This window comes from Pollachius pollachius (genome assembly GCF_949987615.1).
Source record: "Pollachius pollachius genome assembly, chromosome: 2".
Taxonomy (NCBI): domain Eukaryota; kingdom Metazoa; phylum Chordata; class Actinopteri; order Gadiformes; family Gadidae; genus Pollachius; species Pollachius pollachius.
In genome coordinates this window covers 48,786,650-48,814,079 of record NC_136935.1, presented here as the reverse complement: position 1 = coordinate 48,814,079, position 27,430 = coordinate 48,786,650, and the positions used below count along the sequence as shown (strand labels likewise).

Here is a 27,430-nt window from a genome sequence, read left to right as displayed (position 1 = left end):
ACACACACACACACACACACACACACACACACACACACAGACAGAGACACACACACACACACAGAAACACACACACAGAGAGAGACACACATACACAAAGAGAGACACACACACAGAGACACACACACACACACAGACGGAGACACACACACAGTTAGTGTGGTATCAACATATGCGAGCAACTTAAAAAAAAAAATCAACTCGTGCTTATTATGAAAGACGAGTCCAAAAGAACAGAGTTCTACGTTTGGGATAATATATATAACTCATAACTTCTTCTCCCACAGAACGCGTGGTTCAACACAGAAAAGTTTGATGGGAACGGGGAACGGGGGACGGGGACGTGCGGAGACACTAAGCGAGACAGGTCCACTGAACCACATGCATTTAAATTGAGGCGCATGAGTCAGGCGTTGGAAAAGTCCCTGCCAAAAGAGTGAAAAATAGTGCAACTTTTGGAGGCGGTTAACCTCTCAGAAAGCAGCGGGTGATCAATCAATGAGGAGCGGGCGGGGTGTCACCAAAGATAGAGAGATGGCTCCATGTCTCATCATGAGAAGCTGCATCCTGAAGCACTCTAAGCAGAAAGTGCCCCAATCTTGTTCCCCCTGTAGCAGTGGTTCCCAACCTGGGAGTCGGGGCCCACTTGGGGTCCCGTGATGTGAATCTGGGGTCGCACGAAATGCTGACATGAGCTCTAGATATTTCATCACACATTATGGCTAAACCTTTTTATAATTGTATATCCTGTGCATTTGGAAATTAAAGTATTGAAGTTGAAACTACTGCTAATCACAGTTGCTGCTAATCGCTCTACTGCTAATTGCAGTAGAGAGATGTGACTAGGGTTCACGGTGACATAAGTATTACTAACAACGTTAGTAATACCAATGCATCTACTCCCAAGCTATTTTTGTGGGAGTAAATGCACAAAAGTTAATGTTTGGAAATGGGGTCACAATCCACGAGAAAAGGTTGGGAACCACTGGTATATAAGAAGTCGTGATCTGGAGATTGTATCAGTGGAATGAGGCTAAAAGAGAGGATTAGCTGCTCTGCAACACAACGGCCGTGTTTTGTCTCGACATCAAACACTTTCTCCCGATGCAAAAGTGGAAAGGAAGAGGAAAGCTAATAAATGTGAAGGTTGCTAACTTAGTCTTCCAGCAACGTCTTCAGTGCTCAGTGTGATTGACAGCTTAACGCTCCCCTGTATTTCCTCTCACAAGGTGACCCTCATTCGACCCGGCTATCGCCCATGTTGGATTATTTTGATTTGATCCGTTTATCTGGTGTATCTGGACAGGTGATTTATGATTTACATTACAAAGGCAGAACGCAAGAGCAGGTAACACCATGGCACAACCAGGATAAAGTAATGGTTACAATAATACAATTTTAAACAGTTAAGACAATCTAAACCGAAAGGTATCATACTCTAAAAAGAAAAAAGAAAATAAAGAGAAAAATTAAAAGGAATAAAAAAAGGAAAAATGCAAAAGGAAATACTACCAACATTTTTTTTTTTTTATAGTCCACTGAATCACCCTCGCATGAGGGTGACCCATAGCAAACCAACCAGCACACACCCTCCTATTAGCGTACTATCCCTGCGCTCGGAGGGGAACCAAATCGCACCGTGCCGCCCCCCCGCTGGTCGTTAATGACGAACATTGGTCAGCGGCCGCCACCATGGATTAGAAAGGTGCCACAACACGGTAGGTTAGCCACCGGCGCGGCGCCAGCGGCTGATTTACAGCCAGTCTGGGTTCAGGCATCCCTCACACGTGGTGACACCACGAGGGGAGTCATGCTGGCGGGGGAGGGGGAGGGAGGCCGTTCACATTAAGACAACGCACGACCAACGGAGATCTAGCGGCATGTGGCTCAGGAGGTAGAGCGGGTTGGCTGGTACCCGGAAGGTTACTGGTTTGATCCCCGGCTCCCCCTAGCTGAGTGTCCAGGTGTCCCTGAGCGAGACGCCTCACCCTGACTGCTCCCGAAGAGCTGGCTGTCGCTGTGCATGGTTTGACACCGCCGTCGCTGTGTGAATGTTTGCAGCATGAATGTGTGAAGGTTATTGTGGCAGTATTGTAAAGCGCTTTGAGCGGCAACTCGTTAGAAAAGCGCTGTGTAAATGCAGTCCATTTACCATGTATCTACGCTAATTGTTTGTGTACGGGGCAAAGCACGAGAGATGAGGCACTCGCTGTGGATTCATATGTTTATAAATTGTCGCCAGTTAGTACGGAGTCAGCAGTCAACAAAGCCATCAACAGAGCATACCGAATCGCAATCAAAAGAGCCACTCCCTATATCGAAAAGAAAAACACTGACGTCCATAATCCGGTGTGAGATATGCGTGCCCTAATTGATCACAGATCAATTAGGCCCGCGCCTTCCTCCTAACGAGGACAGTCCCCCCCCCGTTAACGTCCAGGTGATTAGTGTGATGCTGAGTGAGCAGGTTGTGGCCCCTCCCCCCCGATGATGAAGAGGAGCGCTGTGTCGACGCTCACTGGGTCACTCGGCGCTCCCGTTCATGACTGATGGCAGGGCTGGGGCCCGGGAACGCTGACGTTCACGATCTACGGCTGACGTGGGCGGGAACATTTCCCCGCCCCCGCGACGGGCCGCTGCCGGTTCAACCCGTCTTCATCGTCGCGTTTCCTCGTTTCATTTAGACAACAGAAAGACTGGAAGGCACGCACTTTTTTTTACCCCCTCCTGTGGAGTCATCGGCATTCCTGAGACCGTCGTTATATCTGTGTTCCAGGGCTTATGGGAGCATCGAGGGTGTGTGTGTGTGTGTGTGTGTGTGTGTGTGTGTGTGTGAAAGTGAGAGAGAGAGAGAGAGAGAGAGAGAGAGAGAGAGAGAGAGAGAGAGAGAGAGAGAGAGAGAGAGAGAGAGAGAGAGAGAGAGTGATTGAGTGAGAGAGCATTGTGTGTGTGAGCATTGTGTGTGAGCGTGCGTGCATGCATGTGCATGTTTGTGTGTGAGCGTGCGTGCATGCATGTGCGTGTGTGTGTGTGTGTGTGTGTGTGTGTGTGTGTGTGTGTGTGTGTGTGTGTGTGTGTGTGTGTGTGTGTGTGTGTGTGTGTGCGTGCGGGGCCTACCCTCCTCGTTGACGTTGAGGTTCTGCAGGCTCTTGTTGAGGTTGCGGGCGGAGGTGGCAGCCCGGATGTTGGTGTAGGAGTTGACGGAGCGCAGGCGGGGGACGGCCGGGCCGTCCCGCCCCGGGGTCAGGTTGCCCGGCTCTGAGGAGACACACAGCCCCGTTCACTACGCCACTACGCCACGTTCACTACGCCACGTTCACTACGCCGCGTTCACCACGCCACGTTCACCACGCCACGTTCACCACGCCACGTTCACCACGCCACGTTCACCACGCCACGTTCACTACGCCACGTTCACTACACTAGTTCACCACGTTCACTACGCCACGTTCACTACGCCACGTTCACTACGCCACGTTCACTACACTAGTTCACCACGTTCACTACGCCACGTTCACCACGCCACGTTCACTACACCACGTTCACCTCAGGGGTGAGAGGGTGTGAGGACTGGGTCCTTCTTACAATGACGGAGGGACATGGCCTCTGGTTAAATAGAACAAGAGCCATTCATTTCCTCTACTCCAACTAGAAGTAAAGGGGTGGCTCCATCACACCATCATCTGTTTCCCAACTAGCTGTTCAGGTTCAACAGTTTAAAAAAATCCATGCGTGTGTATGTGCGTGCCTCAATGTGTGTGTATGTGCGTGCCTCCATGCGTGTGTGTGTGCGTGCGCTGTACCGGCTGTGTTGGCTGGCGAGGGGACAGAGTAGTTCTTCTCCTCCTCGATGAACTGCAGCGCCACGGTGCAGAAGTTACTCTCATACTGGACCACCAGGTGACTGAGAGCCACCACCAGCTCCTGCTCAGGACACACACACACACGCGCACACGCACACACACACACACACACAGACGGACAGACGGACGGACACACGGACATACAGAGAGACAGACACACACACACCGACAGACAGAGAGACAGACACAAACACACACACACACACAGACGGACGGACGGACGAACGGACAGACACACACACACACACACACACACACAGAGGCACAGGCACAGACCAGCAGACACACACACACACACACACAGACCAACAGACACACACACACACAAAAGAGACTAACACCATTACTCATCCACATATAATGTGGGCTACTTCGGTAATTACCCAAACTTTGCCATTTGGATAAGATAATCATTGAGTAAGTTGTAGAATTTTACTATAACTGGCATTTCATGGACGTACTGGCTTCATCTTATTATCTGCAAGGCACTTTGTAGCACATTTAATGGGGTACTGTACGATGGCATTAGCTTTTTACCAAGAACAACAATAAAAACAAGAGACGTAAATGAGAATGTCTTAATGATGCAAGTGTGTGTGTGTCTGTCCGTCTGTGTCTGTGTGTCTGTCTGTCTCGGTGTGTGCATACGTACGTGTGTGTGTGTGTGTGCCTGTGTGGGTCTGCGTGTCTGTGTGTGCATGTCCGTGTGTGTGTGTGTGTGTGTGTCCGTGTGTGCGTCTGCGTGTGTGTGTGCCTGTGTGAGTCTGCGTGTCCGTGTGCGTGTGTGTGCGTCCGTGTGTGCATATGTCCGTGCATGTGGGTGCGTGCGTGTGCGTGTTGCAGGCACCTTGCGGACCACCGGACTGCCGTCGTTGATGAGCTGCGCCAGCATCATTGCCACGTTGTGGTCGATGGTGGTGGAGTGGTCCGTCCGCTCCCCAGAGTTCCCTACAAAGGTGCCCAGAGCGAAGACCGCGGCACACCTCACCTGGGGACACACGGTGGAACCCCTGTTAGACACGCGGCCATCGTACCCTGCTGTCCCTCACTGGGGCAAACAGCCCTCCCTCCTTTTGTCTTTGGGCGGCATGTGGTTCGAGAGGTAGAGCGGGGTCGGCTGGTGACCGGAAGGTTACTGGTCCGACCCCCCGACTCGTCTGAGCTGAGTGTCGAGGTGTCCCTGAGCGAGACACGTCGCCCTAACTGATCCCGACGAGCTGGCTGTCACCCTGCGTGGCTGACACCGCCGTCGGTGTATGAATGTGTGTGTGAATGGGGGAATGTTAGGCAATATTGTAAAGCGCTTTGAGTGGTCACTGGTTGGAAAGTGCTTCATAAACGCAGTTCATCTTTGTTAACAAAATTGGCTTTCCCATATCAGTAAAATTAAGCATTTGCAAATAAAATGGGAATTTTGCCTGGGATGACAAGGAGGTAAAACAAAGGGATGGGATGGAGTGATGAGTGGCAATGCTATGTTCTAGCACTATGCTGGCTTCAAATGAGGGGAAATTCAGGGGTTCAGTTCATCTTCTGATTCCATCTAGAACTCTGATCACTTTTAAAACAGGACTGAAGACTTTTATGTTTGCTTTAGCTTTCTGCTTAATCTTAAATAAATTGCACTTTCTAAAAAAAAAAAAAAAGACTTTGCCTTTGTTTTCTTTCTTATCTATTTTATTACTTTATTTTATTGCACGTTTGCTTTAGCTTTCTGGTAAATCTTAAATACATTGAACTTTCTACAATGCATGTATTTATTTTTTTACTTTAGCTTGGTTTTCTTTTATTTATCCATTTTCTATTATTATTTCATTTTATTGTACGACGATATTTCAATGTGAAACACTTGGAGTCTGCCTTGTGTATGAAAAGTGTATAAATAAAGTTGTAAACACTTTTAACAGTGGGAAAAGTGGTGCTTATTGGGTTTGGATGTAAAGGAACTAAAACAGATTTCCTGTTTATCAATGTTTCATTCAGCGTTGTGATTGACTGTGGAGGCTAACAAGGTGAAAAAGTACAACTTCATTTCAGGGGCGACTATAAATTTTAAGCCATAACCGAAACAAGGGGGAGTGTAATTGCATCAGCATCACATAAAAGGCAGCAAACTTGATAACCAGGTGCCAGCAGGGCCCTTTAAGTGCCTTTTAAATGTGTTTCTACAGACCTCCAACTACCCATATTGGGGGAAGCGATGCGGGCTTTCCCCGGGGAGATTGGAGTGTCAAATTGAACAATGAGAGCATCATCAATCTATCGCTGGCTAAGGAGATTACATTCGAGTCCAAACAAAGACTGCCAACGTGTTTTTTCTCTGAGATTTAACTATGTGGAATAGATCCAAAAGGTACTAACTGACTCTGAATAAACAACAGTTAGTGTGTTTTTCGAAAATAAAGCCAAATTTATACAAGCCATAGGGGTGGTAAATAGGGTTGTGTGTTTCAAAATAGCATCAAATAAAACCATAACAAAATAGTTTGAATAGTATTTTGTTCCTTGGGGCACGTTGCCGGTCAACTGATGGTTGCGTAAGCGGCCGTGAGTCGTTTGAGTATAATGCCAATTCAAGCTTTCGTAAAAGCTGAACCTTTTTGACAGATTCCACAAATAAGGCATCTTGTTATTTTGAAAGCAGTTCATTCAGACGCAGAGACCTTGAATCATCGTTCACGGACTGAGAGTACATTGTGGAATGGGCTGTCATTCATCAACGCGTGTTCCTGCTTTTTAAGTTAGTTGAGAAGTGATGAAGTGATTCTTGACGTAGTTATCTTTTACTCCAAAAACCTAATGTAAATGAGCATATGGGGCTTTTGGTACATAAAATCTGTATTGGCTGCGGCTATATCTTCGAAAAAATAAGGTTCCCAACCTTGCCTCGAAATAACTGAAAATCCAAAATGTCCTGGGCAGGAATATGAAGGTAGTCTCCAGTGAATTGCTTTAGCTACAGGTTTGAATCCTCCCCCGTCAACAGTGACACCCTGTTGCACACCTACACTGCCTTTGAACAAACAGCCACAAACTAGGAGGACAGAAATGTCCCCATTTTTGGATGCATGGGTATTGGTGCCCAAGAGTCTCACACACACACACACACACACACACACACACACACACACACACACACACACACACACACACACACACACACACACACACACACACACACCCCGAGGTAAATAACAGCATCCTCATGGGGATGTCAGCGCTGTCATCCCACACCTCAGATTTAATTAAAAACTTTCTGCTCATAGCTGCTGATCTATGTACTCAGCCTTCAGTATTTCCTTCTGGCTCATCAGCTTCCCTACATCTCTACGTCCACAGCCCCGGGCGGTGGAACCAGCGGTGGGATACCTACCTACCCCCCCCCCCCCCCCCCCACCTACACCGCGCCAACCCTATCTCCAACCCAGGTCCCACGATAGTTCCCCACAGCTGCCGAACCCAGCACTTATACGAGATACGTTTCTTCAGCGATGTACGAGGTCGACCCTTGAGGTCCGTACCCCAGACGTATAATTGGCCCCCACAGGGAGCCGCTGGCGTCTGATTGGTCATCATCATCACGGAAGCCTATTTGCAGTCGTCTCCGGATTGTCTGGAAAATGTCCGCCCGCTGCCCTCAAAGTGAGTCACCGGCGACATTGAACACTCTAATACAATCACTGTAGAGTTCAGAACAAAAAGTTTGCTTTCTTCACACTCGAGATGAGGCACATTTTTTCTCCACTCTTCTGTTCCACTGAGATCTACTTTCCACTTACTAGTTCAGGCATGTACTTATAGTTGTGTGTGTGTGTGTGTATTTATGCATTTGTGTGTGTGTCTATATGTGTATAAATGTGTTTTTATGTGTATATGTCTGTGTTTATGTGTTTACATGTTTTTACATATTTAAAATATTCACAGATAATACCCCCACCAAAATGCATTCCCACTAGCACGCCAGGAACACCCCCACGAAGACGCAATGGTAGCGTCCAGCTTTCCACTACAGAGTTTGTATTAAATTGAACGTGTCTCATTACGGATTAATGAACAAAGTAATCCAAAGTAACCTAAATGGAATTGAACTGTACACTGGCCTCTCCACACAGCTATAGAGCAGCCCTTTCTGGCACCCGGGCCGTTGAGATGTTTATCTCAGCACAGAGTCCCATCTCACTCCATAGCAAACGGTCTAAGCTGTTAATTTAACGAGAAACCGCAACGAGTAGCAAAGTACAAACATCTGTGGATGTTGGTGTACTTGTCTTCCCCAAACACCTCATCAGATACTAAAGGATTGCTCAATTTGCTGACAATCTGCGCTTCTTTGCACCACACACGAAAATGCGTGTATAAACGCCAGATGGTAATAAACATGGCCGTCGACTTTGCATGTTCTGTCTGCTTCAGTTTCCGAATTATGCACACATTTTCGGATGTAGCGAGATAAATATATTGGTTGTTAGCAGACAGAGCATATCCTGCGCCATCCCTATGAGGGATAATATTAAAAACTTCCGTGGTAACATTTCTTCATACCCTACTGACATTTCACCGGGGACAAAATGTTATTTGAGGGAATTTGTATAAAATAAAAAAGGGGTCCTATTATGCTTTTCCGTTTTTTCCTTCTCCTATTGCGCTTTACATATGTTTTGGGGTATATAAATGGTTGGCAAAGTTACAATACCACAAGGGGAGCAAATGACTACCGCAAATCACAGTTAGCTGTTATTTCAGCATGGATTTCAGCTGCCTAGAAATGGCTCGTTGGGATTCTCTCTGCGGCTTTCTTTTACTTTCGGTCCGAGGTGACGTAAGCATGTACTTTTGCTGGGAGTCAATGGGAGAGCGTCATGAATCACCTTATGCTTCTTTCCTCGACACGCTGGGGTCGGGGGGAATGGATCAGATTACAAAACAAGAGTTTGAGTAGAGAAGTAGATGGACAGAAAGACATATACTATTTAGATACTATATATATAAATTCTATTTATATTATATATTACTTTGTTTGGACACATTGAGAACCACCAATTGATCTCCAACGCAATTCTGCAGTTCCTGCACGTAACAATGTAGTTCAACATTTGACCTGTGGAGGGCAGTAATACGCTGAACAGCGTCTAAACTGCTGGAATTTTCTAGAAGAGAGCGTCATCATCAGTCAGAAGACTGTTAGAAAACAGTTAGATTTCGCTGCTCCCAGCAAGTTTTGGTTAACAATGGTTAGACGGTGTTTTCTTGGTCGTGAAGGGACCCCTCCCTTGTATGGTTTGCCAAAGGCAGAGCCTTCCCGTAGCCGTTGGCTAGATTTCATTTTTAACCCTATTCCCCCGATTTTACCGAGCCTTGTTCTGTGTCGCCTCCACTTCACCTGCGTTTGATCAGCACTGGATTTGCGAAGCTGCTTGCTCTGAGGGAAGATGCTGTTCTAACACTGTGTGGCCCAATGGGTGAAGATGTCTCTCAACATGTAAGCAAACCTAAAGTGATAATAACAGCAGTGGCTGTGTTGTGTGTAAGGTTCATGTTAGTTGGGGTAATTAACCCTACCGTTTCCTACCATAAAATAATTCAGTCTGTAGCTCGCGGCTGGTCTTGTCCCGAGGCTCGTTAATCTTCCGCAAACTTTTCGCGAGATCTCAAACTACAATTCTAAACCGGCTCTAAACTGAGAGCTAGCCTTGGCTATGTGGCTATTTATTTTCCTTGGTTAACGTAGAATCTGCAGTCCAGTAATCAGTTGGGGGGGGGGGGGGTCCTATGTTCCCCGGGTGCAAAGGGTTAGGGTCAGGTTTAGGGTAATGGTTAACCATAACCATAACCATAACCAATCGGAGGAGAGACATTCTAACCAATCAGAGGCGAAAAAGGCGGTACTTGCCCCTACCATCCTACGAAAAACAGATTTGCTCACAGGGTCCTATGTTCCCCGGTCACATTCAAAGCGGGGAACATAGGACCCGGGGAACATAGATATGCTCCCGAGATGGGCTATGTATTGTGGCGACCGCAGGTGTAGGCGCTCGTTCAGTTGCGCAAGGGATTCTGTGGGGTTCATTTATCCTGGGGGTTTGGACCCTTTCGGGGACAGTGTGGTTGTTGGGTTGAGTGGGGTTAATGGGTTGGGGTAGTTAATTAGTTGTGTGTTGAGTGTTGACATGATGTGTGCATCGTTGCCGCCACCGTCACCGAGAGTGACGTGTTCGTTTACTGGGTGCGCTGGTTTCCATGCATGCGGTTGGTCGTTAATAAAGGCAGTCGTGCGGTGTATGGGGCACGGAACTGCATAATTGTTCAACCTGGGCTCCCGTCTCGTCCTTCCCGTGCTGCTCGCCACATTGGTGTCAGAAGTGGGATTGGCCTGCGCACGTGGATAAAGGATTGGGATTGACGGTCGAGCCCATGGAAGCCCCAACCGACGCCGACGCACCCTGCGTTGTGGGAGCGCAGCGGCCCACGGACGGAGAAATGGCAGCGGTCAACCGCCCCCTGGTGGCAAGGACGGCGGTGAAGCTGCCGAAGTTCTCCGGGGCAACGCAGCTTGAGCCGTACCTTGCTCAGTTCCGGCTTGTTGAGTGGCACAACGGCTGGGGTGCCGGGGAGGCGGTCGTCCACCTAGCCCTGGCGCTGGAGGGGACGGCGGTGCAGGCGCTCCTGGACCTGGCCCCAGAGGACCAACGGGACCTCCGGGCCTTGATCCGGGCGTTGGAGAGGCGTTTCGGGCAGCGGGCGGCCGTGAACGACAGCCGGGAGTTGCTAACCAGCCGCCGCCGCCGGGAGGGGGAACGGTTGGGGGCCTACGCAGCGGATGTACTGCAGTACGCCCAGCGGGGCTACCCCGACTTCCCTGCTGCGGCTAGGGAGGAACTAGCCCTTCAATCGTTCCTCCAAGGACTTGTCCCGCCGCGGCTGGGACGGCACGTCCGCCTCACCGACCTCCGAACCTTGAGGTGGCCCTTGAGGTGGCGGAACGGGCGGAGCGGGAGTTTTGCGAGCAACCCAGTCTGCAGCCGTCCACGGAGGATGATTGCCAGGACCAGTCTGGTCCGGCCAAGCACTGCTGCCGTTGCTGTGGTGCCCAGGTGGACGCGGCTCGGCCGGCCCTCTCCCGTGGCACAATGACCGTGGCGTTCCAGTCCAGGCAGCGGAAGGGCCGGGTCCGGACGGCCACCCTTCCCGCCACCGAGACGGCTGAGGCTTCCCATGCCATGTGGCTGCACGACAGGGCTGACCGTGAGCCGCAGCAGTAGGCTTAGTGTAGGCTCTGTATTCTGCAGACCACTCTAGAACTTGTTCGTCGATGTTGTGTCTGGCTGTGAGTGTGCGTGCATGCTATGCGTATGCTGAATCGCAATCGCGCCAAGATAAGTCTGATTGGCCAATCAGCTAACCAAGCCATCCTGTTTCTACAAAGCTCATGCCTTTTGTCTTATACACAGAGCTGAAATCAATTTACATTTTTAGTGTGTCAATTTGTTTGAAATTACATGAAATTAATTTTGTTTTATGTATTGTTGTACGTATGTTTAATGAACAATACACACAATGAAGAAATGCTTTAAGAGTACATCTTTCTCTCTCTCATTCAGTCTTTAACTGATCCAAGCACTGCAATACAAAAATGTGAAGTAACTTGTAATTTGAGTAACTTTGTAACAAAGTACTTTTTTTACTCTTACTCAAGTAGGTTTGCCAATTGGAATATTTACCTTTACTCAAGAAGATTTTGAAGGAAGTAATTGTACTTTTACTTGAATATAGATTTTCAGTACTCTACCCACCACTGCCTACGGGCTATACATACATTAATTTATCACATTATTATTTTCTACTAACAATTCGATAAAAGCATCTGCTAAATAACTTCATAACCAAATAGGATATGGTTTATATTTGCAAATGTCTTCTTATATCTTTTTTTTAGGGCACTAAGCTAAGTTTGGCAGCTACTCATTGATGAATCTGGAGAGCAACACCATTATGGACATTCAACTTGTTCAGGTGTGTTTCTCTGGCATAAATATATTTGTATTATTATTTGAATAATACATGCGTGTATGATTTGTCTGTGTTTATGATGCCCACTCATTACCAGAGCAATGAAGTAGGTTAGTTACCACATGGAGAAGGAGGGACTCAAAAGATGCCTAGATCATCTAGAGGCAAACGGATATAAGGTGGATTACACTGTTCCGGACCGCCATCCACAGATCCAGAAGTATCTGAGGGAACGGAACGTCACACAGTTCTATGCCGTCTGGCACTTTGAGAAAGGTAAAGTGTTGTCCTAATTCATAGCCTACACTTTTAGTTAGTTACTAACAATTCTTCAGGAACATGTTTGTGTTGTGTGTTGTCAAAAGGTTTGTCTAAGAAACTGGAGAAAGCATCGCACAAAGAAGACATTCTTAAGAAATGGCTGCAGAGCATCAAGAACCATGTGTACTGGTGCGCTACGTCGCCAACCACTGGACCGGAAAAAGTAGCAAGGTGGACATCGCTGCTAAATCACTTGCAAAATCTTCATGATCATGAAGACCCCCTTTTCCCCAAATATCTGAACGAGCCTCGAGGGACCCAAACAAATGGCTACAACCTGGTATGTGCCAAATTAACATTACTCAGAAAATCAACAGTGCTACAACTTTGCATACTCTTTTCTTATGATGCAAATGGCTGATATTTCACCATGTGGTCTTTTTTTACCCAAGGGTCAGTTGCACTTCACAAAGCTGAGAAACTACTGCTTAACAAACGAGTCCTGAAGGATGTAGCAAAACTCAGCCACCATCCCCAGACGTCATCGCTGGAGTCATTCCACAGTCTGATACTGAGTTTTGCTCCAAAGAATGTGGTTTTTCCCTCCATGGGAATGTCAGTCCCTCCAGAAAAATGTGATTATGCGATCGCATAATTCAACGCATAATCAGCCAAAGTCCGCATATTCATGCACGGGCCGCATTTTTTCAAATATGCCGTACTTTCACCGCATAAATTGCCAATTTCCGCGCAAAATATGCAGGGCTTGCATGATTTCATAATCCCCGCATTTACGTTGCAAAAAAGTCACATATATCTTAGCAGAAAGTTGAAAAATGTTGCGTTTACTTCACACAACAGCAGCTTTTTCCCCCTGTTGCCATGGGAATGTTACGAAGTGACGTAATTACGCGACGTGAACGTCATCGAAAAGCTGCAATTTCCCCGCAATTTTTGCAAGTTTCCGCAAATTCATCGCATAAAATTGCATAAATATGCCGCATATTTCATCGCATTTTTTAAGAAAACGTGCCGCATAATCAAGGATTTTTGGTCGCAACAATCACAAAAAAAAGCCGCATTTTTCTGAAGGGACTGGAATGTTGTGCAGGTAATAACTTACTTCCTCTCGTAATTGTGAAAGCCATTGATTGGAATGATTGTCACTGCGTTGTTTAATAGCTGTGCTTTTTTTTTTTTAACTATAGGTTGTATCTAGCATCAATGCACCACAATGAAAATACATCACGGGAGCAGGCTACGAATTCTGCAGGGCAGGCTGTTTATAAAGTCGTCTATCCGAAGGCGAAGAGGGGGGAAGGTGTTGTGAAGCCCGTGAAAACGGATCCAACATTCAGTACGTTTGTAAAAGATAATCTTTAAACACACGCACATCAGTTTACAGATTGTTATGGCTACATTCATTAGTATGTTAACGCTATATCTTCCAGACTATGTACATGACCTCATTAGGCTGCTCAGGGAGGTTTTGGAGGACCCAACATCATTTGAAGAGTAAATGAAGACCATCCCCATCCCTCCAGACCTTTCAGCAGAGTACACACACTCCAAAGGCTGAGCTGGTTGCCCGTCATGCCTCCCGCTTCAATCAAGAGGTGGTCTGAAGCCTACGTAGTCACCAGATGGGAACTGCTGCCGTATCGGCCGCACCACACATGACGGGATGACGACCCGACAACTATGTCCTAAATAACCCCAACACCAGCTTACAAAGCTGTGGTAGGGCTCGGTATAAATATCGACTCATCAATGCACTGCGATTTATTTGTTGTCGATTCAATTTCGATTCAGAATTTTCTTCCAATTGATTATTTCCTTTTTTCTTTATGCTAGTATATTATTTTCACTGGTCGTTCATTATGGCCAGCAGTCCAATGTGACTTATTTTGTTATCAAAAACGATGGCACTTTCTAAGCCTAATTATAATTGCACTACTTTAAAAGTAAGCACATTATGAGCTTGACAGTGTTTACATTTCAACCTAAAATAAGAGGGACATTTTCTATTTTGTAATCTAGGACAGAGTATGCCTAAATTGACATGCACTTTTACATTTGTCCATGTTATGATTATTACTTTTATGCTGCAAGTTTAGCTCAAGAACAATACTATAGAATATTTGATTCCAATAATATACAATGTTGTATTCTCTTTTTGCTAATTAAAGCACAATGAAATGGTTAATTATGCTGCAATCCATTTGGATGGTATGCCGGTGATGCACCGAATTCTGCAACCCACCGAAAAGTGTGACCCCAGGGGTCGCTGTTGCTTCTTTACCCATAAAAAGCTACAGTCAGTGTTAAATTACGCTGATTTACCTTTGAGTAATTCCTATTATAGGCTACTGTGTAAAATGCTGTTTAGAATTAATATTAGTATCAAGAAAAGAAAGACCCACCGGTGGGGGGAGATCTTATGTTTTATTTATGTTTTTGCTATAATGCACACGTGCATGTTGCAGAAAATGTGCAACAGCGCACCCTGGGGTCACTTTTCAGTGGGTAGCAGAATTCGGTGTAACACTGGTCCGTGCAAGTGGTAAGTTGCAAATCTCCCAGCTTTCTTGCGGCATTTCACTGAGGCACGCCCCCTTTTGGTCGTAGTATCTCATCGCTTTCAATTAGACCGAGCAGAGCTGTACAACTTGCAAAGAAGATGGCTGCGCCCATAGTGAATGGGTGTTGAGATGTATTTTCTTTATATTTGTACCACTCTTGGTGGTTTTAATGTCGTTTTTAAATCCTCTTACACACTTGATTTCATTGCTGCTTTAATCCGGTCACCAATTTATGCATTGCACGGTCTTGCTTTGCGTGCAATTTAATGTAAAGTGTTTTCAAGCTGGTTTGCTAAAGAGGCTATGTTGCTAATGATGACTAGCCTGCTACTACTCCGCTTCGTGGTTCGACAGAAACACAAATGACAAACTGGAAGGCTGGAGCAAGGGACATACGTCACGTTCTCGCTAAAGCTGGTAGTTCATACCGTTGTAACATCCAAATGGATAGCAGCATCAATTTTAGGTTCACTGTTCTAAATCAATACAAATGACAAAAATACCTAAATAATATTCAGGTATTTTTGTCATCTGCACGTATTATTGAATCGATATCGAAGCAATTGGGTCAATATCGAATTGAATCGAAACGTGACCTGAAGAATCTGAATTGAATTGTGAGGTGCCTGGCAACACCCAGGCCTATACGATAGGCAAGATGCCTGAAGGACAAGGAGCAGAACTGTCTGTTAAACTGTTTTCAACAATAGCCTCTTATAGGCTGGGCCTTACTGTGCACCCCCCACCCACCTCCCAACGAAACCAACTTTTTTGAAAGGTCTGACCATGCTGAACATCAAAAAATAGTTGGTTTCGTTGGGAGGTGGGGGTACACGGTAAGACCCCGTAGCTCGCGGCCTAATAGTTTTATTCTGTTTTTCTTTTAATGGTAAATTGATTCAAATCACATAATAATATTAATAGTATAATATTGCTTTGGTTTTGTTTAGTAGGAGCTTACAGCCAAAATTACTTACTCATCATCTGTTATGTGCCTCACAGGTCCATAATCATACTTGTAAATATTGTAGACTGTATGTGTCTAGACGCACAGGCTCTAGGCCTGCATGTTGTGTCATGCAGGTTATTGATTCTGGCACTTGGCTCATTCGTCATAGTACCTAATAAATACAATAAGACAAAATGACTTCTGTGTAAAGTCACCTTGACATCACAGAGTACAACATGATGGCATAGGACAACACAGATTCAGGAAGCAACATCTGTTTTCCAGTCATACTTTTATTGAACATTTTTTAAAATCACTGATTAGTTCTACATAACATTGATTGTTATAGAGTAAATAGATGGCTGAGACAACAGTAAACAGGTGAGATTTCTCGTAACTGGTATTGCTGAAGCAACATCTGCTTCGAGTAAGATTGTCATTTACAAAACATGGTATCACTAATGACTTCACGTAACAAACATGGTACAGTTGGCTGATACTACAGCAAACAGGTGAGAATGGTGATATTACTCGTTTTCCATTACAAGTGGACTGGTATTACTGTTGCTATATGGTAGAGATGTTCTAAAAACGCAACATATTTTACTAGAAGTTAATTATACGGTTTTATGGTGGTGGTAGTGGTAGGCTACTCATCTTCGGAGGATGTTATATAGAATCCTCCGAAGATGATCGATATACATGACATGAGATCGTTCTGAACAAACGGTGGCGCTTTGCCTAAAAAATCAGTTTTACCTTTGGGATTTCTCTACAGTAGACGTACACTTTGTTGGGCATAGTGGCCCAATTCCCACAGGTGCACCTAGGTAGTAGAGATGATATAAGTTATAACGGTGTATTTTGACGGACAAAAGTAGTCAACAATATGCCATGTCGGGACATAAAAAGCTTGTTACGGACGCTTGAATAGTACGGGTAGTCTACTAGCCGCAAGCTAAGTCAGAAAAGCTAGGCTAAATACATGATAAATCGTGTGTGTGTGTGTGTGTGTGTATAATAGCATAAACAAAAACTTACCACTGTGAAATGTCCCGGTCCATTCTAGGACTAACATCGCGCTCGTCATTAACTTCGTCAGCTCCATTATCGCTTTCGGGGTCCGACTCGGGCTCAAATTGGTAAGGTACTGAAGCCATAGTAGACAGAGGGACAGAGCGCCTGAAGCGACGTCAGCCCCCTGTCAGCACCAAGTTTCTAAATGCCTCAAACTTCTAAGCAACGGGGCGTTTCACATGGCCTAGGGGTTGTAATACTCATAAAAGTAGGAGAAAAAATAACGTGCTAAACAACCCTTTTTTTGCTGTAAATCAATTCTGTGAGGTCAAACAAATTATATAATAAACAGTAAAAAAGGGCATAATAGCATAATTTAACAAAATTGTCTCATAATGTATCATTTTGAGCAGTTGTCCTATTTGTGGAATTTGATGTAAGTGCATCTTTCATGTACTTTTTTGATCTTCATTTGTTGAACACACTTATTGTAAGTCGCTTTGAACAAAAAGGGTCAACTAAATAAATAATGTGCAAAAGAAAAGCCCCTTTTCATGAAAGCGTCATGGTTTATCCTACATTGCTCTGCGTCTCATATGCAATTAGCCTACTTACACACGTCTTGTTCCGTCTAAATACTTAATACGCACATTACATAATAATTACATGGATTGTTCTCCTTCCTGCGCATTAGATTCCCCCGTACGTCGACTCTTGCTGGAGGACTGTAAACCTGTTGGTGGGTAGCAACACATCAGCGGACCGAGGCAGAGATGATGTGCAGGTGCTGCTGGCAGATTGGCAGTTGAATGAAATCAGGCGGCTGATAAACTGCTTTTGTACTTGAGAGTAGTCATCTCAAGATGAAGTTATATGTGGCAATATTTTCACGGCTCCATTAAATATTCAGTTAGTGACGGGATTGAGTGTCGCTGCCTCGAGCGAAACGGAAGAGACAATTATACGTCTGTGTCGGGTTTCGATCCAGCCCTACCCTCGTCGGCGCAAATTGTTTCATGAGCGCAATGCCGGTGAAATTAAGTGCTTAGACTGGAGGATAAGTTTGCAATAATTCACTGGCCGTTGGTGTGTGGGAGCAGCCTGGACAGAGACGAAATCAAAAAAAGGTACGTCCTAATATACTTTTCCTAAGCACATAGACTGCTTCAAATGGGATAATATTCATTGATTAGCTCAAAAAACAATCATAATAATATGGATTGAAGATGATAGAGGACCGAAGGTTTGCACTTCTGCAAAGCATTTCATGGTTCCAAGCAGCTGAGTAGCGTTGGGAACCGAGGTTGTAAACTGAGGTTGTAAACCGAGGTTGTAAACTGTAGTTTGTAAACTGCGGTTGTAAACTCTAAAGTGATTGACAGTTGATTGCTCCCGCCCACAGGCAGCAGCTAGACTAGGTAGTGAGCGTGAAACGAGGCGACTGTTCAGCGGGCACGTGTGGGCGTGGCTACAGCCCAGCACACGCCCCTTTCAAGGAAACCGAAAGAGAAGACTCCTTATTTTTGGACGTTATTGAAAATCCTACCTTCTGGAATTTTTAAATACCCTGATATACCGAAGTACCTCGATACCGTCATAGCCTGATGTCTCTCAGCCTACAGATAATGAAATCCGAGCCTTTTACTGATCTTTGATTTATTCCTGGCCGTCAACCCAGAGTGGCAGGTGGGCTTGATACATTCATCCACCATTACTAAATCAACCTGTGTCCCGTGGGTGCCAATTCCCACCCTGTGTGCATGTGTGATATCAACCGATAGATGGAAAGAGAAACACTGACAGACAGACAGACAGATCAAGAGAGACAAAGACAGAGCGAGACAGACTGAGAGAGCGAGACAGAGAGAGAGAGCGAGACAGAGTGAAAACGAGAGTGAGAGCGCAAAATAGACACAGAGCGAGAGACAGAGCGATAGAGCAAGAGAGAGACAGAGAGAGAAAGCGAGACAGAGTGAGACAGAGAGAGAGCGAGACGGAGATCAAGAGAGAGAGACAGAGATCAAGAGACACAGAACGAGACAGAGAGACAGAACGAGACAGAGAGTGAGACAGAGAGAAAGCGAGAGAGACAGAGAGAGAGCGAGACAGAGACTGAGAGAGAGAGAGAGACAGGAAGACAGAGAGACAGGAAGACAGAGAGACAGAACGAGAGAGAGAGCGAGACAGAGAGTGAGAAAGAGAGAAAGAGCTAGATAGAGAGAGAGAGAGACCAAGAGAGACAGAGCGACAGAGAGCGAGAGAGAGAGAGAGAGCGAGGGAGAGCAACAGAGCCGAGTCAGAGCGAGACGGCGACAGACAGAGCCAGAGAGCCCCTCTGATCCACCCACCTCAGGGATGGGATCTGAGAGCAGGATGTAGAGCTTCTCGTGGGCGCTGTCCCGGACGCCGCACCAGCGCGCCGAGTCAAAGTTCTGCCAGATGCGGCCCAGGCAGATGGCCACCCACTGGCGCAGCAGGGGGTGGGGGTCCGACAACTGCTCCAGACAGTTGGCGATCAGGTTGCCCTGCAGACAGGCCTCCTGGCAGACAGCGGCCGGGGGGTGGACGGGGGACAGATAGAGAGAGAGAGAGAGAGAGAGAGAGACGGAGAGAGAGAGAGAGGGGGGGGGAAGAGAGAGAGAGAGAGAGAGAGAGAGAGAGAGAGAGAGAGACAGAGAGAAAGAGAGATGGAGGGGGGGGAGAGAGGAGAGAGAGAGAGAGCGCGCGAGAGAGAGAGACGGAGAGAGAGAGAGAGAGAGAGAGAGAGAGAGAGAGACAGAGACAGAGAGAAAGAGAGATGTAGAGAGAGAGAGAGACGGAGAGGGGGGGAGAGAGAGAGAGAGAGAGAGAGAGAGAGAGAGCGAGAGAGAGAGACGGAGAGAGAGAGAGAGGGGGGGGAGAGAGAGAGAGAGAGAGAGAGAGAGAGAGAGAGAGAGAGAGAGACAGAGAGAGAGAGAGACGGAGAGGGGGGGGGAGAGAGGAGAGAGAGAGAGAGCGCGAGGGCGAAGTGGGCGGTAGGGATCAAACAGAGAGAGTGAGGGAGGGAAAGAAGAGGCAATGGGTGAGCGACATTTTGGTATCACAGCACTCGATCGGGTCACGGCGCAATCGTCGAGTTTTCGAAGCCATCGTAGAGTTTGGAAAGTCGGTCGGAGATTGTCAAGACGGGGGGAAAGTTTTGACGGGTAACTGTTTCACATCGTCGCGTGGGTTGATGCCTTTTGTTCGTTTGGGCTGAACACAGGGCTTAGAACAATGCTCACTGCCTATTTGATCCTTTTCAGTGATAATAGGTTTACCTCGGTTTGAGATAATCGGATGATCTCTGGTGATCATCTGATGATCTCCATCAGAGCAAATTTAAACACTAATATCTTCGACATTGGGGGCCAACTGAGAGCTTTTTTCCGCACAGCTCTTGCGGTTAATTATAATACCCTCACTTCCCGTTACTATCTGATAATCACAGGCATTGTAGTTTGATACAAAACTATTTTGTGCCAACAATGGAACAAGATTTTAATTAACGATAGTCCCCATGAATACCAATGCCGTGGTTTCCTATTCCTCATGATAAGGCAACAATCTACTTTGTTCCTATAAGCGGGTCTTTGAATCACTGAAGCCAACAGAATCCATCTTTGCCAAAAATTATCTCCTGGGATAATTTAATTTTAATCTGCTGCACATCTCCACATCCAGACTTTATGTGCTTAGAAAGAATAAAGATCAGGCTTGGATAACCGGAGCGAGTTGTTCCCCCAGCCCTCCACACGTACATAATGCATTGACCAATTTTGACCAACATTTCGCGCACACTTAGGTAAGCAGCTCTGAACTCGATAAGACTCCCCCATCTTCTTCCTTATTAAGTCCTTCCATCTTTTCTTACAGCCTAGCTGCTTAGGACCGCGGTGAGGTCGGCTCCGCACGCAGGGCCGTTTGGGTGTGTGTGACGAGGCAGCTTTAAACACCACAAGCCCTGACGTAGTAGTGAGCACTGTAGTAGGATGTAAGAGAGAGAGAGAGAATGGTCGCTTTTTCGGCGAACTGTTGGAGATCATCTATTATTCAACGGCCAATGAGAGAGGTGGAAGCATTAGGTAAACACATGGACGTTGAGGGATGACTGGGTCCTTCGCTGGGCCAGAGTGCAAGCGCCTGACTCGACTGACATTTCATGAGATCCGGACGACCCAGACTGCCACGTGGAGCAGCCCACGAGGCCCAGGGGAGTAGTGGGGATAAGGGCCGGCCCGGGGGGCATATAAAGCTGGAGAGCACTCGACGCAGACAGTTTGCCATAATAATGTACCGTTACTGACCGTTGTGATACTGCTCACACACCTAGAGTGAGGACAGCTGGCGATACATTAGAGTAGGGTCGTACCAGCCCCCACTGTTTGAGCACTCCCGCATGTGAAGATCGGCCTGTTTACTGTTCTTCTCGTATATTGTTTCCCTGCATATATATTTTTTCAATTTTTTTTGCATTTTGCATTAAGTATTTTGTACTTTTGCACCTTTATATTTGTTGTTCTTTACTGTTATTCTATTTGTGACGTGGTGTTTGCTGCAGCTGGAAGTGCAATTTCCTGAGGGAACCTTGCCGAGGGATTAATAAAGTTCCCATCTATCTATCTTTGGCCCACCACCCAAACTGACCCCACCCCGTGCAGACTGACTGGCGATGATTAAGGTCTGAAAACAGAGCACCGGAACGAGCCCTTCAAAACAGTCCGTGAAATGGTAAGGTAAGATGAGAGAGGGTTATCCGTTGCCGTTAAGTTTTGGATATTGATTTGTCCAATTATTTGTCAAAACTCTATTGTTGTTGTCATATTTAAGGTTCATATTGTATTGAGATAGTGATTATGGATGTAAAAAGCCCTCTGATTGGCTTAGGATATAGCCAATGAGGCGTTGGAGAGTAGGGTTCAGTTAGATATCATAATTCCGATGAAATATGACTTAAGCAATTATGCTCTGAGTCTAACGATCTATCTTCTCCGTGTCGTTTCTGTTGACGATCTTTTCACGTTCTTGTCTTCTCGATCTGGGGACGGTTCAGTACAGTGCAGCTACAGCGTAAAGTACAGTTCGACTGAAGTATGGGCACGGAAATGGCGTCACGGGAGAACGGGATAACAATTCAGGGTCCACACACACACACACACACACACACACCTGTCCGGTAGTGTAACTGTTGACGATGATGGCCAATATGAACACAGCCATTGTGCGATGCTCCGCCTGGAACACAGCACAAACACAAAACATCAAACCATAAACTTATTCATGTTACTTGTACCACACGCTCCATGGAGAAAATAAAAGCATCAGCATCGACACCAGAATGCGTTTCCGTGTAGAAAGCACATTTTATTTTAAGAAACGCCATGAATTATGAATGGGTTATCGGCTCACGTACGTGACTCCGGGCCGTACTCACCGGCATGTAGCTGTCAGCCAGCACAGACAGGAAGTACTTGTGACCGTTGTCCTTCACCAAGTCAGCCTGACATGACTACTCCGATGGAGGAGAACACAGAGAGGAGGACATGATTGAAGGAGGCGGAGAGAGGGGGGACAAACGGGGGAGAGAAAACAATAACAGGTGAGTGTGGAAGTATATAAAGAAAAACAAGGGTAGGAAAAGGGCTATTTGAGAAAAAAAATTGGTTTGAATGGACGGTACAGTCTCCAAGGCCGGCCAATCAGAAACCCTGGACTGAATACTGATGGCTTCTCACTGGCGAGTTTGGTTTTGTATTCAACGTTTGAATTTGATTGCCTCCGCTGTTATCGATGCACACACACATGAGGGTAATCACAGTCACACACACCTGTGCTCTTTCAGTCAACAAATTGCAGGAAGTCTAAAAATGAAAATTGATGAGTCAAGGCTAATTAAAACCCCTGGTCTCTGGGCACACGCTGCTCTGCCAAATAGACTCTGCTTTCAACCTGAATCGCTAATATCACCGGGCGCACCTTGATTGAATAGACATTCATAGTTAATATCCCTTCCCGAACCCTGCCAAAATGAACCATGACAGAGGGCAATTTGTTTTAAATTATATTTGGTTGTTGTTATCGAGTCGCCCCGTGATACAAAACCGTAACACAACGAAGGCCTCGTTCGGACACTCTTCGTAGGGCCTCAGAATGGGATTGAATCGTAGATAATTTCATTTTCCAAGGCTCTTCTCAAATCATGTTTCATAGATGGTGTTTGCCACAAAACACCCTTTCTACCTGCAATAACTAATCGACAAATATAGCCCAAATAAGAGCATACTTCTATATTATTAAGATCAATATACGTCATCCAATGAGTATGAGTAATATGATTAAAGGGGTGATATTCTGAAACCAGAGTGTGATTAGTCATTAGAAGCCGCTTGAAAATCTGCCTCTTCCGGTGTTTAACGGACATCACAAGTGCGAGTGTACACAGATGTATGATGGCCATAGATGTATGATGGCTAGATAAGCAACATTTTCTACAGTCCACTGGGTAGGCTGGTAGACTGATCTATCCAGCATACATCTAGGTAGATATGCCCACTTGTGATGTCACTAAAACACAGGAAAAGGTAGATGTTCACACGTTTGCTTGTAATGGCTAACCAAACTCACACCTGGTGGCGTAATATCGTCCCTTTAAATATCCCCACAGCAGATGGCCACTCCTGATGCTGGCTGGGAAACACATCATCCATTGTCATATGGTCACGGCGGACAGGGATTGAGGCACTGTCCAACTCATCCAAAAGCACAACACCTTCTGGGAGCGTGTGTGTCCTTTCTCCGTCATGTGAACACCCAGAAGGCACCCAACACGAGGGGGCTAGCGCCGACATTGGTCGCCGAACGCTTGATGAATACAAAATGAAGCATGACAGAGGCACAGATAACGCTTGACCTTTCGTTTTTTTATTGATCGGGGCGGTATGTAGTTCAGGAGGTAGAGCGGGTTGGCTGGTAACCGGCAGGTTGCTGGTTCAATCGCCAGCTCCTCCTAGAGTGTCGAGGTGTCCCTGTACAAGACCCCTCACCATAACTGCTCCTGACACCTCCTTGTATGCTTAACGCCCCTTGCCCACTGCATCCGACCGTTGACGGATTTCATTGACTTTGCACGGGGCGATCCCGAAATGCATTGTGGGTCCGTCCGCTCCGTCGGCTCCGTCTCTTGCGTTCAGAAGTTGAGAAAATTGTAACTTTTCAGGCTGCAATGGATCCGTCAGCGAATCAGATCGTGGCTCCGTCGGCAAATACCACTCCCACATCCGTTAGACACGCCTTCTGTCGTCCGTTGACGGACGGATGCAGTGGGCAAGCTGCGTGACTCAGCCGTCGGTGTGTGAACGTGCATCAATGGGTGAATGTTAGGCAATATTGGAAAGCACTACGAGTGGCCAGTGGTTGAAAAAGCGCTGTATGAATGCAGTCCATATTTAAAAATGCAGTACATTGATTACAGATCGTTTTTCGCTTTTTCACATAAAACCAATATGATGGCAACCTGATTTAATCCTTGTTTGCCAACACCTTCCCTAAGCCAATGCTTTGCTGCGGTGCGCTGTGATATGATAACGCTCTCCATCAGTTCATCGCCCGCCCGATGAACCGACACTAACCTCTAGCCAGGGGGATCCTTCTTGAAAGAATGTTTGTTTTATTAGGAGTGAAAAAAGAGTTCACTCACGCTGTCCACGGCCAGGATCTTGGCCCAGATGAAGACCAGCAGGGGGCGGAGCTCTCTGGCCGAGCTCTGGAGCAGCTTCAGCACGTAGGGGAAGATCCCCACGGAGAGCGCCTGGGGCAGAACAACATGAGGCCTCAGTAAAACGCGGCACGGCGTTGGAGAAGCACTGCACCTTTAAAGATTTATTTTTGAAATTGTTATGCTTTATTATATAGAGAGATAGAGAGGAAGGTATGAGAGAGAGGGGAGGATATGCAGCGAAAGACCATGGGCAGGATTCGAGCCCGGGTCGCTGCGTTCAGGACTGTGCCTATATGGTACCCGTTGAGCCGCCGGGGGCGCCCCCAGCACTAGACTTTTATTGCGGAGCGTAAAAAGTCCAGTGCTGCACACTCGTTATTCTCTGCAGGTGCATCAATTAGATCGAAGCGACGCAAGGTTTCCTGTTTCTAGCCGGGCATGCATGGAATGAATCATTGTCAAACCGGTGGCCATACACAATGGATGTATCCATATTCAGCGAGGTGGATTCAATCACGTTTTCGACATTGTACCATTATTGGTTGTAGCGTTCAAAGAAAGTACAAATTGAGGGCTGCTTGCTCAGGAGGACGTTGGCGATCGGGGTTGGAACCCAGTGCCTTTCAGCCGGGAGTCAAACGAACTTACAAACCCCATACCGATACGGATACCTGAACTTGAGTATCGGCCGATACGGAGTACACACCTGTTCTTTTAAAAGCTGTATACTAGTAACCCTGTATAATATACCGATACAGCATCTAGCATTTTAACTACTAACAGCACTTGTCGTTTTACCTACTGACGACAAAATGTACTAATTTGCTTAGCATACAAGTACTAAACACTCTTTGGATAAAGGCCTCTGTTAAACGGCAAAAAACGTAACGTACATAAATCTACAGAGAATTCTATAGAACTGTCTTTTTATTTTAAAATAAGTGCTCTGCCTTTTAAGCCATATGAGAGGCATTTCTGATTCTGGTATGGGACTCTAACCAACAGACGGAGCCAGTGGGCGACCGGGGGAGGGCGGCGTGCCCTGAACCCACCAGACTGACGGCCCAGGGTCCCAGGTCCAGGAAGCGGCCCAGTAGGTCCAGCGCTCGCAGACGGTGCACCTGGCTTAGCAGCACCTGGGGGACAACAGGGAGGGGACCAGAGACAGGCTTAGACACCCGCCCACCGGCTACAGGGGGGGGGGGGGGGGGTGGAAGAGAGAGATGGAGGAGGAGGAAGGCTGAAGGTGGGGGGGGGGGAGAGATGGAGGAGGAGGAAGGTTGAAGGTGAGGGGGGGAAGAGATGGAGGAGGAGGAAGGTTGAAGGTGAGGGGGGGAAGAGATGGAGGAGGAGGAAGGCTGAAGGTCGGGGGGGGAGATGGAGGAGGAGGAAGGCTGAAGGTGAGGGGGGGAAGAGATGGAGGAGGAGGAAGGTTGAAGGTGAGGGGGGGAGAGATGGAGGAGGAGGAAGGCTGAAGGTGGGGGGGGAGAGATGGAGGAGGAGGAAGGCTGAAGGTGGGGGGGGGGAGATGGAGGAGAGATGGAGGAGGAGGAAGGCTGAAGCCAGGGGAGGAGGAGGAGGAGAGACTGAGGAGGCAGGGAGGAGGAGGGAGGAGGCGGAGGATGACAGGAGACAACGGACGCGGAGGACGCGCAGCAGGTGGCTGCCGCTCGTATGTAATAACAGCACCTGCCGGAGATTATGGACTTCCCTCGTGTGTGTTTGTGTGCGCGTGTGTGTGTGTGTGTGTGTGTGTGTGTGTGTGTGTGTGTGTGTGTGTGTGTGTGTGTGTGTGTGTGTGTGTGTGTGTGTGTGTGTGTGTGTGTGTGTGTGTGTGTGTGTGTGTGTGTGTGTGCGTGCGTGTGTGTGAGCGCAACACTCCTCTACACTCAGCGTCCGTGGGTGTGTTTATTCCTCAGAGTCGGCAGCACGACGGCTGTGTGACTGTGCCACACACAGGCGGTGGCGGAGTGGGCGAGCCGGACACCAGAGTCCCCGCGGCCGGAACCCGGCGGAGCCCGGCAGAGCCCGGCGGAGCCCGGCGGAGCCACCAGAGGCTCTGGGGACGGACATATGGAGGCCGTGAGGGAGCACTGCAGAACTCCCACGCAAAGGACACAAACGCGTATCCGCACACACACTCATATCCGCACACACACTCACATGTACACACACACACACACACACACACACACACACACACACACACAGGGCTATTCCGACCGGGCGGGGACGTGTAATCAGAGGACTCCGTGACCGGCTTCCTTTGGGAATGACCACAGGGCTGGGGGGACGGGGGCGGGGGAAGACCTGGCCAGGATGACCGCCTGCCCCCCAGGGAACAGCCTGGGGAACAGTGTGTGTGTGTTGATATGTGTGGTTGTCTCTGGATATCTCTAGATACGCTTGGTGCATGCGTGCGTAAGTGCGTGCGTGCGTGCGTGTGTGTACACGTCAGAGTTTGTGTACTGTGCAGGAAGCAGATGATCACACTGTGACATGGGAAACGCCCTTTGTGACCACCATTGAGCTAAAGTGACGCATGCTGTTTATTTCTCTGTCATGTTTCGCTGTCCAGCCTTTTTTCAGGAATAATATGTTTTTTATGTTTCTACATTTAGCATTTGTACATTCACATGATGTAAATAGTTAACATTTCCCTGTGGATTACAGCACTTTTTTTGTTATTTTCGATTGGCCATCATTGTTTGGATCCTTCCTTAAGGTGATCGCTCCTTGTTAAGCTGCATCACACCGAAAGCTGAGCAATTATAATTCTTTCGCCGTTGTTGCATAAGAAGATTGCTCAAGGACACTTCCTCGTCGTCGCTGTGGTTACCATGAGACAACCACCCCTCCGGAATGTTTCTGGGTAGGATTTACGTGGCGTTATTATCTCATTTGTCTCCCCGGGTGGGCCTCGGCACAGCACCCATTAAGTCCACACTTTGATTAATCTCATCAAGATTTCATTAAATGTAAAAATAAAAAAAAAAAAGAGCTCCCATAAGAGATG

At 47.1% G+C, this 27,430-nt stretch overlaps 1 protein-coding gene across 3 annotated transcripts in view; it reads right to left on the bottom strand.

Moving 5' to 3' along the window:
- Positions 1–27,430, bottom strand: part of rptor (regulatory associated protein of MTOR, complex 1) — a 151,651-nt gene that overhangs the window by 48,620 nt on the left and 75,601 nt on the right. For all 3 annotated transcript variants that reach the window (XM_079730641.1, XM_079730643.1, XM_079730642.1), the window contains exons 13-20: positions 25,467–25,550; positions 24,394–24,504; positions 22,132–22,206; positions 21,867–21,932; positions 19,028–19,219; positions 4,711–4,851; positions 3,804–3,924; positions 3,118–3,258 (exon numbers count right to left, since the gene is read on the bottom strand). In XM_079730641.1, coding sequence (XP_079586767.1) covers positions 3,118–3,258; positions 3,804–3,924; positions 4,711–4,851; positions 19,028–19,219; positions 21,867–21,932; positions 22,132–22,206; positions 24,394–24,504; positions 25,467–25,550 — 931 coding nt within the window. The remainder of the gene's footprint in view (positions 1–3,117; positions 3,259–3,803; positions 3,925–4,710; positions 4,852–19,027; positions 19,220–21,866; positions 21,933–22,131; positions 22,207–24,393; positions 24,505–25,466; positions 25,551–27,430) is intronic.